Raw genomic sequence first — 11,207 nt, forward strand, 5'->3', positions numbered from 1 at the left:
CTTTCCACGAGTCCAGGCAGATGACGGCAGTTGCTCATCCCTTGTCCACCAATGCTGTAACAATGTGCTAGAAGGCCACCAAATTGGTCAGGAACGATTCTGCCCTTAGTGACGCGGTGTTGGCTGTCAGTAATCACCTCATATTCCATGTGCCTTAGCAGGGTTACCAGGAGGATCTGCTCCATGACCTTGCCGGGCACAGAGGTGAGATAGATCAGGATGTAGTTCCCCAGGTCTTCCTTATTTACGTTTTCAAAAATGGGGGGTTACGTTACCCCTCTTCCAGTCAGTGAGAACTTCACCAAAGTGCCTGGCTGCAGGAAGCACATCGTGTTGTGCAAGAGGGATGGCACCCCGCTGGAGAGCAGCTGTTCCTATCCCCGGCTGCCACTGCTGTCAGCGGTGGGTGAAAGGTGTGCCAGAGCATCACCTGTGGAGCTTTCGAAGCCTGCAGACGGCATTGGGCTCCTTCCAGAGGAGAAGAAAGATGGAACGATGTTCAAGAAGCAGAAGCAGAGGGGAAGCTAAAGAGTTAAACTGTTTATTTAACTAATCCTGGCCAGGCTCTCACTCCATCATGCGTCTCCTCACGTTCTTGCCTGTGCCAGCAGCCGTGCCTTGTTTCTCATCACGGCTCTGCAGGATCAGCTCTCGCAGCTGGCCGTGGTCCAGCGGCACCTCCACTGCACAAGAAAATGGCCACCCCGTCACCCACCGCACTGCGGGCCCTATGTACCCGGCAGGGCGGGGCAGGCTGCTTGGGACTGGCCGGGGAAGACACGGGGCAGCAGGGGATTGGCCAGGCAGCCACGGGGGAACTGCGGATTGGCTGGCTGTGTGGCCGCGGGCCCTCCCTCCTGCCTCACACACTCACAGGCGTCGATGGCGCTGCTGGTGCTGTCCAGGGAGGGGGCCGGCGGGCAGAGCTGGGCCCGATCCATCGCCCGCAGGAGCCCCGTGCTGCCCAGCAGCGGGCTGACGAAGGGCTGGGCCGCATCCGAGCCTTGAGCTGAGAGGTAGCGCAGTTCGGACTCCAGCAGCAGCAGATTGTTGGTCTCCTGCTCCACGAGACCTGGGCGGGAGAGAGCACCGTCCCACAGGGCCCCTGCACCAGGGCCCTGCCCAAACCCACCCCTGGCTCTTTGCTGAGCACGCGGCGCTCCGCGATCACGGCAGTGGCCACGGGACTCCATTGAGCGCCCTGAGGCAGTGGCGTCAGGCAGCCTGTCTCCCCAGATGCTGGGTCCCACACCCAGAGCCAGAAAGAGGTCTTGGAGGTCCGCTGTGGTGTTTATACAGCCGGGTTAGCTCCCAAATTTGCTGGCAAGTTGGCACCCCACATTCACACTGGGAACACCCAAGCAGGAAGGAGCCAGGGGAAAAGAAAAAAACAAAACCAGCTGCAATTAAATCCCAGTGCAAGGGGCTGGTGGGCACACGAGGTCCGGGCACATGGCAGGGAAAGAGGAGCAGCTGCGACGTACCCAAAACCTGCATCAGGTTCAGATCCGTGATCTGCCCATTTCCTCCCAGCTGCTCCGTTATCTTGCTCGTGTCGTAATTCATTCCTTTGCACAAGGCCTCCATGCTGGATTTGAGCTGGCCCAGGACTTTGCTGCTCTGTTTGCATCTCTCCTCGTACCAGTTGGCTTCCTCAGTCCTCTCCAGTAGTTCTGCCTATCAGCAAAGGTTTTGGTAGGTGTCACGCCAGGGCCCTGCTCTCCCCACCCTGGCACCCCAGTGCCAGCCAGTTCCAGTCTGGACACTGGAGACCTCCCAGGAGAGACTCTGTGATGCTCCAGTGTCTGCAGGGGAAAGGCCCTCTGAAGGGGAACCCAAGCTCCCCATGACGCAGACCGTGCCCCAGGGGCTGCAGGACCAGGGCTGGGAGCAGCCCAGCAGTCACCCTCTCGCCATGCACTGGCATCTCTCCCCAGACAGGGCCACCAAAAGCTGATGCAGGGCCTTTTTCTGCTCACACCACTCCAGCTGTTGGCCAGGGCAGTGTTGACAGGAGCAGACTAGCAGACTCCCTAGGACGGGACAGACAGGGGTCTGCTGCCCCTGCAGAGAGAGATCTGGACTGCTGTACCTCCAGCTCCTTCAGGATAGGAAGCCTGCTGCTCTCCGCACGCTCCCGCTCTGTCACGAGGGCCGCAATTTCGTTCTGTGTAAACACAAGAACACGGAGTGGGCACTGGCTGAATGGCCACCAAACACACCTCAGAGAGGCTAGGGACCATCCCTCTGCCCTGGGACCAGGGACATCCCACTTGACCCCTCTGGGGACCAGTGTCCCCAGGCCGGGAGGCCAGGTGATGACCCCACAACAGGCAAGGCAAGGCAGCTCCGGGCCTTCCTGGATACTGCAGTATTTTTGACCCGGTACACAGCAGAAGCATTGAGACATTTTAGGCTCTACGAACACAGCATTCTGTCTGTTGCAGTGCTATTCTTGGCCAGCCCTTTGCATTCCCCTCATCCCACCCGTGCGGCAGGCTGTGAGCTGGGTTCCCCTCTGCGGGCAGTGATGCTGGACACACGGGAGAGGAAAAACCCACCCCCAACCCAAAAGCACCAGCTGAGAAAGGGGAGGCGTGAAGAGCCTGGAACAGACCTGGAGGTCCTTGATCCTCTGCTGCATCCTGTCCAACTCATCATTCAGCTCAGAGACATAGACAAAGCTGGCAAAGTTCTTTGCCTCTTTTGCGATCATGTCATTCACCAGCCGGTCAAAGTCCCCGTCCTCTGCCAGTTCTAGCAGGTGCCTGTAAGTCACCTCCCGGCTCTCAACGCTCTCCCATTGGCTCTGCTTGCCCCGCTGGGCTGCCTTCAAGGCTGAGGAAGAGATGGAGATGGAGAGCCTGGCCTGGCCTGCCCTTCCCCTGTGTGTGCACGCGTGTGCTGTGGGGTTTTGCAGGGTGCTCGGGGCCAGGCAGGCAGAAGGTGTCTTTGTTTCACTCAGAAATTCAGCAAGGAGCTCACAGTCTGTTTGGACATGGGGCAAACACAGGCGGATCCCTCCCCAGGAGGAAAAAAGGAGCCATGGATGCCCATGGAGGCAGCTGCCTGCCTCCCCATCCCTCCCTCCCCCACGCGCACCCCAAGACACATGGTTTTGGGGGCCCTCAGCCAGTTATCACTGCTCATCCTTTTCTTCCGCAGGGCAAAGGGTGGGTGAAGGAGCCTGCAGGCAGGGGAGAGCTCCTGCCTTTGGGGTGCAGTGCTATAAGCAGCCCGCTTGCCAACCCCGCAGGCTCTTGGTTTGTGGTCACACAAATGCGTTGCCCCTGGTTTCTCTCATCTGATACCTTTTTCCTTTTTGGCCTCTTCCTCCAACTCGGAGCGATCTGTCAATTTGGTGAGCGTGAAGTCTTTCAGATTCATCTCCTGGTCAAGGAGATGCTCCCACTTCTGCAGCTCCACCGTCTCTTCCCTGTGCTTTTTTTTCAGGGCTGAAATGTTTGCCAGAGCCTCCGTCCTGCACACCGAGCGCAGCAGGTTACTCCATGTGTAGGTACAAGGGTTTGTATTCCTGGCCATTGCCACGCAGCTCTGTGCCTGACCCAGCAAAGCCCCCACGATGCTCTGCACATTGCCCGGCCCTCACGTGGATGCAGCCGTGTTGGCCCAAGGCCAGCGGCAAGCGGACATAACTCTTGGTGGGGTTTTGTGTTTTGTACTGGGACACAGCACCCAGCTGCACCAGCCAGGCTCACTTTGACCGGAGCTGGCTGTCCTCTGCTCCAGGACTGCTGCATCCCCCCGTGCGGGCTCAGGTGGAACTCAGAGGAAAGAGACAGCTCCGTGCGGGAGGCAATTCACCCCATCCCAAGAAACGCCTGGGATTGGTGGAGTCAACCACTCTGGAGGTACCCGTGTCCCTGCACTGACCAGGCACCTAACCCTTAGCACCCAGCTCTCAACAAGAATGGTGAATCCTCTCTCTGAAGCTGCAATCAGTCTCTCTTTATATCCATCCTCATCCCCGCCGTTGCTGAGGATGCCACAGAGGGTTTGCAAGGCCACATACCGCTGCTCATAGGCTTGTGTGTAGTGCTCCAGGGCAGTGCTCATCCTTCTCCTCTGCTGATCCAGTTCCTTCTGGAGCTTCACGTAGAAGCTGTCCAAAACGGCCTTCTGGATGCGCAGGCTTTCGATCTCTTCTCGCAGCTTGTTATTTCTGGTCAGGATAGTACCGAAATGGACCGTGACCTGGGCAGAGGGAAGCAAAAAGCTGGAAGCGGGTGCGGGCCTGGGCGGCTCAGGTCTCTGCTGAAAGGCCTTGCCCAGGTCTGGAACAAACACAGCCCAACAGATTTTCAGTTGGCCCTGCACTATCCCTGCACATGGCCTGCATGGCCTGCAAGATGTTTGCTTACGGTGTTCAGAGACATCTCCAGTGACTCAATCCGCTTTTGCAGCTCTGTGCTACTCTTCGCTTGCTTCCCCTTTCCTGCTCTCTGGTGTTGCCTCACAATCTTTTCTTCCAGCTCTAGTATCTGTGCACACAAACGGAAAAAAAAAAAAAAAGAAAAAAAAAAGAAAAAAAAAAGGAAGTATAATCAGCGTCTCTAGTTCTGGACTCTTGTCAGGACACTTAGCCAAAGACAACACCCGCTGTTGACCTGAACTACAGCCACCCTGTCATTAATGAGCTCACAATTACAGAAGCAGCTTTAATCCCAAAGGATGCCATCCTGCACACCCAGCAACGTGAACTAGGAACGGGTTTCTTTTTGTGCCACCAAGGAAATGCTGCTGCCTCTGGAGGGAAATTCAGCAGGCGTTGAACAAGGCACAGCAGCCCTCATGGTCATGTGTCTTTTGCCAGGAGGCAGCATTATATTCCAAGGCCTGAATTCAATGCGTTTTACATCGAGGAGTTTCAGCCCCGGGGCTCACCCTGTGGCTCTGCTCTGCTCTACCATGCTCAGCCAGGAAACAGTTCAGACGCTCTTACCTGGTTGTCCAGCTCAGCTACCTTGGCTTTTCTCTCTCTGATCAGAGAATCATACTGGTATCTGGTCTGCAAAAGGCACTGGAGCTCCATATAATTCTCGTTGTCCAGCATCTCATTTCTCAGGGACCCCAGCTGGCTCAGCATTAGTGACACGTCTTTGTGTTCTTGAGTCAGCGACTCCATTTCTTTTCTGTAGATATGGAAGAAGTGACATTGAGCACATCCACCTGCAGTGCCACGTCAGGTCCTTACCCCTCCCCATCTCAGTGCCAGGGTCCCCAGATCTTGACAGGGGGGAACTTTCCAAGCACAACGCAGCCAAGCAAAGCTGCACTCACTCCTGAGCCTGCATTTGACGCCTCACGTTGGCACCATAAGACTTCCTCTTCTCCGCTGCTATCCGAAACTGCTTCTGCAGCCTCCCGATCTCGGCTTCAGCCAGCTTTTCCTCATCCTTCATAGAGAATTCCTGGAGCTTCTGCTTCCAAGAGGGCCTTCCCCGCTGCCACAGAGAGGGAGAGTTTGGTCACGTGAGCAAACACAACCAGCAGCGGCAGCCGGAAAGCTGAACACAGGGCAGCGCGTCAATGGCGCCGCCACCTCCAGCTCTTTGTCACCATCTCTAGCTCTTTGCTGCCACCCAAGATATTCATTAGCAGCTAAAACACTGAGCCACACAAACCGACTCCATGAGCACTTTCTGATGCGCTTCAGAGCAAAGTCCACTGGGTGCTTTGCTCTTGAGGAACCCACCCCCACACTACCAGCACTCCCCAGGGCAAGGAGGTCTCAACAGCTACCAAAACCAGGGCAGGCAGATGACTGCAGGTTGTCACCTCTTTTATCACCCATCATGACTGCCAGGACCACGAGAGTCAGAATCAAAACCACCCGTGCTGGGGACATGAATGAACCCAGATGCCTTTGCCCAGGAGCGGAGCGGGAGTGCTTGCAACCCTAGCTGGGGGAACGGGACTCCTTACTGGGAAATCTGACTTCCACTGAAGCTGTGGCAGTCAGATGCACCATGACCTGTGTCCTCAGCTGAGGCATATTCCCCAACCCTGCCTCCCCCGACAACCAAGGCTCAGGCCACGGCCTCATTCCCGGCACAGGAGGTCAGGCAGAATCAGCCCCAGCGCAACTCAACACCTTGCCGGCAAAACAAAGCCTGGCTCCACAGCACCTGCGCGGCTCACTGCACCGTGGCGTTGATTTCTGCAGGTGAGATGCCCACAGCAGATCCTCCATAGCGCCTGTGCAGAAGTTCACCTTTGGATTGTGCTTCACTTTTTACCTTTGAGCCCATGTCTTCCAGCTAACTCCGCCGGTTGCTCTGCAGACGCCTTGCGAAGGGGACGAGGTAGCCTCCGCAGTGCCAGGCCTGCCTGCCAAGGTGAGAAATGAAACCCAAGTAAGGGACTGGTTGCGTCCCCCTAACCGTTCCTCAGCACCCGCTCGCCTGTTTGGGACATGAGGAAACCATCACAGATGGCAGCGCAGTGAATAAAAGCACAGCACATGCAGTAGTGTCATGGCGAAACACCCTCCTCTTACGGGGTGTAGAAGCACGGAAAGAACAGATGGTTTGAGCTGTTCCACCCAGAGAGGGCACGGGGCTGGCCCCGCATCCCTCACCCCAAAGCTGCTCCTCCCACAGCCCCACTGCAGACCACCCGGGCTCCGCTGTTCCTCCTGACGCTGCTCACCTCGCCGCAGGGTTCTGCGATTCCCCTCCAGTCAGGGACGAGACCGCGGTGTCAGTCGGGTATTCCTGAGGAACACTCCCCGTTGCCAGTGGGAAGAGCAGGAGAGGCCAGAGCCTGGCAGGGAGCCTGCTCCTGCTCTGTCCTGCGCCCGGCACTGCTCCAGACTCTGTGGAACAGGCACTGGCCCGCTTGCCACTACAGTGACATCACAGTGGAGGGTGAACAGGTTCTCCACGGGGACCGTCACCAAGAAGGATGAGGGGGTGGCCCGGGTACGCCCGCTCGCCCCATGGGGAGTGCTGGGAGCTCACACTACATGGACCAAAGGGGTTTGCGTGCCCCAGAACCAGCCCTGAAGCGTGTGCTCTGCTGTTTCCCTGACCACATGGCCACAGCAAGCAGAAACCCTCACGTGACCGGTTCCTGCTTCCCTTGGCAGTGTTTGGACTGTCCCATAACCTGGGTCTTTGGCACCGTTTGTTCTGATACGTTATCCCAGAGGCGTTGTCCCTTTCGCCAATGAGCTGGGCCATGGCCAGCTGTTTGGCCAGCTGTCTGCCTGCCCCTCGCCAGACAAAGGGGAAACTTCAGCAGCTTCTCACAAAAGCTGCCGCTGTGGACCCCCCGTTGCACAAAACCAGCACATTCTACCCCTCGCCTCTGCAAGTCTCGTATTTATGAATTATTATTAAAATGTAGACACCTCAACAAAAAATAATTCCCCACACTGAAATAAAAATAATATCATCACAACATCAAGTGAAAAGTGGACAATTTACACACCATCCAGCCCTCCATCCCTTCACCACAGTCAGAGCAGCATTCATTCCCCACAATCATTTCACTCTGTGGCTCAGTTCAGCCTGGGTTTGGCCCATTATGGCTCCCAGTTAATAATATCTCTATCCCTCATGCCACGGCCCCACGCTGGGCACCAAAAGAACTGTTGTAGCGTAGCCCTGCTCCAGACCAAGCTACCCCGCCGCCCTTTGCCGCTTCTTTTTTTTTTTTTTTAGTTTTCCCTTTCTTAAATACGTTATCACAAAGGCTTTACCACTGTCACCAGTGAGCTTGGCCCTGGTCAGCCGTGGGTCTGCCCTAGACCCAGCCAGCTCCACCAGCGGGGAAACTTCCAGCAGCTTCTCACAGAAGCTGCCACTGTAGCCCCCCCTGCACAAAACCAGGACAGGCAGGCACCCTTCAGGGAGAGAAGCCGCTCATGCCCAGCATCTGAAGCAACACTGTGAACCTCCGATCCTGTTTTCCTTATTTAACACTTAAAATCTCAACAAAATGAGAGCCAACTATTCCAGGCAGCCTACAAGCACGCAGCAGGACACCCTCCTCACACCGCAGATCTGCAGGGTGGCGCAGAAAGGCGCGTCCCTCATTGGAGACAGCAGAAGAGCACACAAGTAGCTGGTTTCCCCCTCTGGCTCTGTCTTTCCTGACAGCCTGCGGGCACAGCAGCAATGGCCGCCGGGCAGCAGGATGGGACAGGGAGGTCTCTGTAAAGGCCCAGGGCTCCAAGTTTAATGAGTAACGGGTGTTCAGTAAGGGCAGAGGAGTGGGTTTGCTGCCTCCTCGGTTCCTGTGCAGAGGCATGACAGCTGTAGCAGCTCTTCACTGGAAGAGGAAACTGTCAGAACGATTTCCTGCAGCTGGGTTTCTTCTGCACTGCTGGCACCAAGCTACCTGTCTTTGCTAAGGTGCATGTTTTTCCAGGCCCCTCGTTTTAAACGCTTCCCAGCCAGAGGAAGCCTGCGCTGACAGCCTCCGCTTCGGGACGGCGATGGGACTTCTGAGCTCGGGGGGAGAGAAAGGATTGTGCTGGTCAGAAACGCCCGCTCGGAGCGCACCAGCTGCCCGGGGGCCGGGCTGGGCAGCCTGAGCCTCGGCGGGAGGCCTGGCCCCGTCGGCGGGGGCCGGGCCCCGGGGAGAGGAAGGGCGGCTGGGGCGGGGGCCGGGCTCAGGGGGAGGAGAGCGGCGGCTCGGGCCGCTCAAAGTAACACTTGTAGCAAGGCTGCTCGTTCCTCGGCGGTTTGGGAGGAACACGGCCATTTTACAGCCTAAAAGCCAAGCAGGAGGCAGTCTGCCTCAGGGGCGGGATGTGCGCAATGCGAGAGCTCCCAACGTCCGGCGGGGCGCTTGGCTGCGGCCAGGCCGGGCCTATAAACTGCTGCTGTGCCCTCCCAGCTCCCCTTCTCCCTCAGGGAAGTCTGCTGGCAGATCTAGATGCCGTGCTGGAAACTCTCCGTGCCAGATCCAGCCGGAGAGCACTGGGAAGAGGGGTGGGACGGTGATTTGTGCCTGAGAAAGCAGCGCGTCGTGGGGGGAGTCCCTTCCCCGTGCCCCCCAACGGGAGCGGGGGAAGAGCCGGGCAGCACAGGAGAGTGTGGCAGGCACAGCCTGTTTGGGGAGAGCTATTTCCAATTAATCATTCCTGATTACCCCCCCATGCAATGCTCTTGATCAGGGCTGAGAACACCTTCCTGCTGAACGTGCTCTGGACGTGGCTGAAGGCAGCTGAGGATCTGCCTGTGGAAGATCACTCAGGGATACTACTTTGACTTACCATTTAAAGGCAATTAATTAAACTGCTGTACAGGTGTTCTGACCAGGTACATGCAGTTGATCTTTTCCAAATCTAATGAAGGCCACTTGGTCTGTGGGTTGGGCACAGGAGGAAAGATTGTGAGGGAGCCCACAAGCCTCAAATAAAGCAGGACAACTGAAATAAACATGCCTGGAGGAACTGCAGCCCAGGTCCATCCTGGTGTGATGCGGTGAGGAAGAGCCCCAAAGCTTTCTGTCTCCTCAGTTTTGGCTTTCTAGGAGAGGTTTGGGCACTCCGGGCTATCCCCTTCCAACAGCAATGGCAGCACCAGCCTAGAAACTGGATTCAGCACCTGCTCTCCTCTGGCTCAGTGACATGAAGGCCCAGTTAAGTAGATGATGGTATGGGATGGTAAAGTGCACTGACAAACAACCCGAAATGGATCAGCAGGGTTTCCCCACCTCAGTCTCCCTGGAGAAAAGTCAGCCCTGCAAAGCCAGTTGCAACCTTTTTAGTTGATTTAGGACATGTCACCTAGTAACTACCCTGTCTTGGCCCTGCCACGTTTCTGAAGCAGGATTTCAGGCCAGCTTCATGCCAACAATAGCTGCCTTCCCAGCTTACCGTCAGCATGGCAGCCCTTCTCTGCAGAAGGAATTGACTGTTCAGAGCAGTCTGGTCCATTTGCCATTTCTGCAAGCTGGCTGGATTTGCAGGTTATTGTCACTCGCTCAGGAACTGATGTTTTGCAAGATCACAGCAATCAGTTGCCTCCCCTCCTGTGGGGGAGCCGGCTGCCCCACCTCTGCTCAAGAGTTAAACCATTCATTTAACTAATCCTGGCCAGGCTCTCACTCCTTCATGCACCTCATCCCCTTCTTGCCAGGGGCCCTGTCCTGATTGTTCTTGCAACAAATTACTTCTTGAACTCTTGTTGATGGCCAATTATCCTCCAGATATTAATAGTCTGTTACTGTTGGATTCTGTATATTTGCGGACCTGAGATGAAGCTGATCTGGATTCCGTAAAAGTTCAAAGCGGATGTGGACTATGCGCAGGTAGAGGTCTGCAGGCAGGGGCACAGGCAGCAGCGCGAAGGCAAAGCTCACAGGGAGGGGCGCAAAACAAAAGGCGTGCAGGGGCACAAAAAGGTGTGCACAAATATAACAGAATTATAGAATAATTAGGGTTGGAAGGGACCTTTAAAGGTCATTTAGTCCAACCCTCTTGCAAGGAGCAGGAACATCTCCAACCAGATCAGGTAGCTCAGAAGCCCCATCCAGCCCAACCTTGAACAGCTACAGGGATGGGGCATCCACCACCTCTCTGGGCAACCTGTGCGAGTGTTCCACCACCCTTAGTGTAAAGAACTTTGTCCTTGGATCTAGTCTGAATCTACCCTCTTTTAGTTTAAAACCATTACCTCTTGTCCTATCACAACAGGCCCTGCTAAAGAGTTTCTCCTCTACTTTCTTGTAAGCCCCCTTGAGGTACTGGAAGGCCTCTATAAGGTCTCCCCACAGCCTTCTCTTCTCCAGGCTGAACAGCCCCAACTCTCTCAGCCTGTCCTCACAGGAGAAGCGCTCCAGCCCTCTGATCATCATTGTGGCCTCCTATGGACCCGCTCCAACAGGTCCGTGTCCTTCTGATGTTGGGGGCTGCAGAGCTGGATGCAGTACTGCAGGTGGGGTCTCACCAGGGTGGAGTTGAGGGAGAGAATCACCTCGCTTGACCTGCTCGCCACGCTTCTTTTGATGCTGTCCAGGATACGGTTGGCTTTCTGGGCTGCAAGTGCGCAATGCCAGCTCATGTTGAGCTTCTCATTCACTAGCACACCCAAGTCCTTCTTCTCAGGGCTGCTCTCGATCCATTCTCCACCCAGCCTATATCTGTGCTTGGGATTGCCCCAACCCACGTTCAGGACCTTGCACTTGATCTTGTTGAACGCCATGAGGTTATAATGGGCCCACCTTTCCAG

General features: G+C 56.1%; 1 protein-coding gene across 1 annotated transcript; it reads right to left on the bottom strand.

Moving 5' to 3' along the window:
* Positions 1-567: 567 nt before the first annotated feature.
* Positions 568-11,180, bottom strand: LOC147600238 (coiled-coil domain-containing protein 63-like). The gene is made up of 11 exons (XM_086751189.1): positions 11,145-11,180; positions 5,302-5,465; positions 4,964-5,153; positions 4,383-4,502; positions 4,034-4,215; positions 3,312-3,481; positions 2,618-2,838; positions 2,093-2,167; positions 1,485-1,677; positions 875-1,072; positions 568-683 (listed from the first exon to the last, which is right to left on the bottom strand). Exons 1-11 carry the CDS (start codon positions 11,178-11,180, stop codon positions 568-570), a joined length of 1,665 nt encoding a protein of 554 aa, XP_086607315.1.
* Between the last annotated feature and the right edge of the window lie 27 nt (positions 11,181-11,207).

Source organism: Chlamydotis macqueenii, chromosome 6 (genome assembly GCF_036417535.1).
Source record: "Chlamydotis macqueenii isolate bChlMac1 chromosome 6, bChlMac1.mat, whole genome shotgun sequence".
Classification (NCBI taxonomy): domain Eukaryota; kingdom Metazoa; phylum Chordata; class Aves; order Otidiformes; family Otididae; genus Chlamydotis; species Chlamydotis macqueenii.

Excerpts from the sequence above, each read along its gene's own strand:
- LOC147600238 (XM_086751189.1), bottom strand. The coding sequence starts at position 11,180 with ATGGCGTTCAACAAGATCAAGTGCAAGGTCCTGAAC. Across the intron at positions 4,216-4,382 it reads TGGAGATGTCTCTGAACACC|GTCACGGTCCATTTCGGTAC; the intron begins GTAAGCAAACAT and ends CCCTCTGCCCAG. Across the intron at positions 1,073-1,484 it reads GAACCTGATGCAGGTTTTGG|GTCTCGTGGAGCAGGAGACC; the intron begins GTACGTCGCAGC and ends TCTCCCGCCCAG.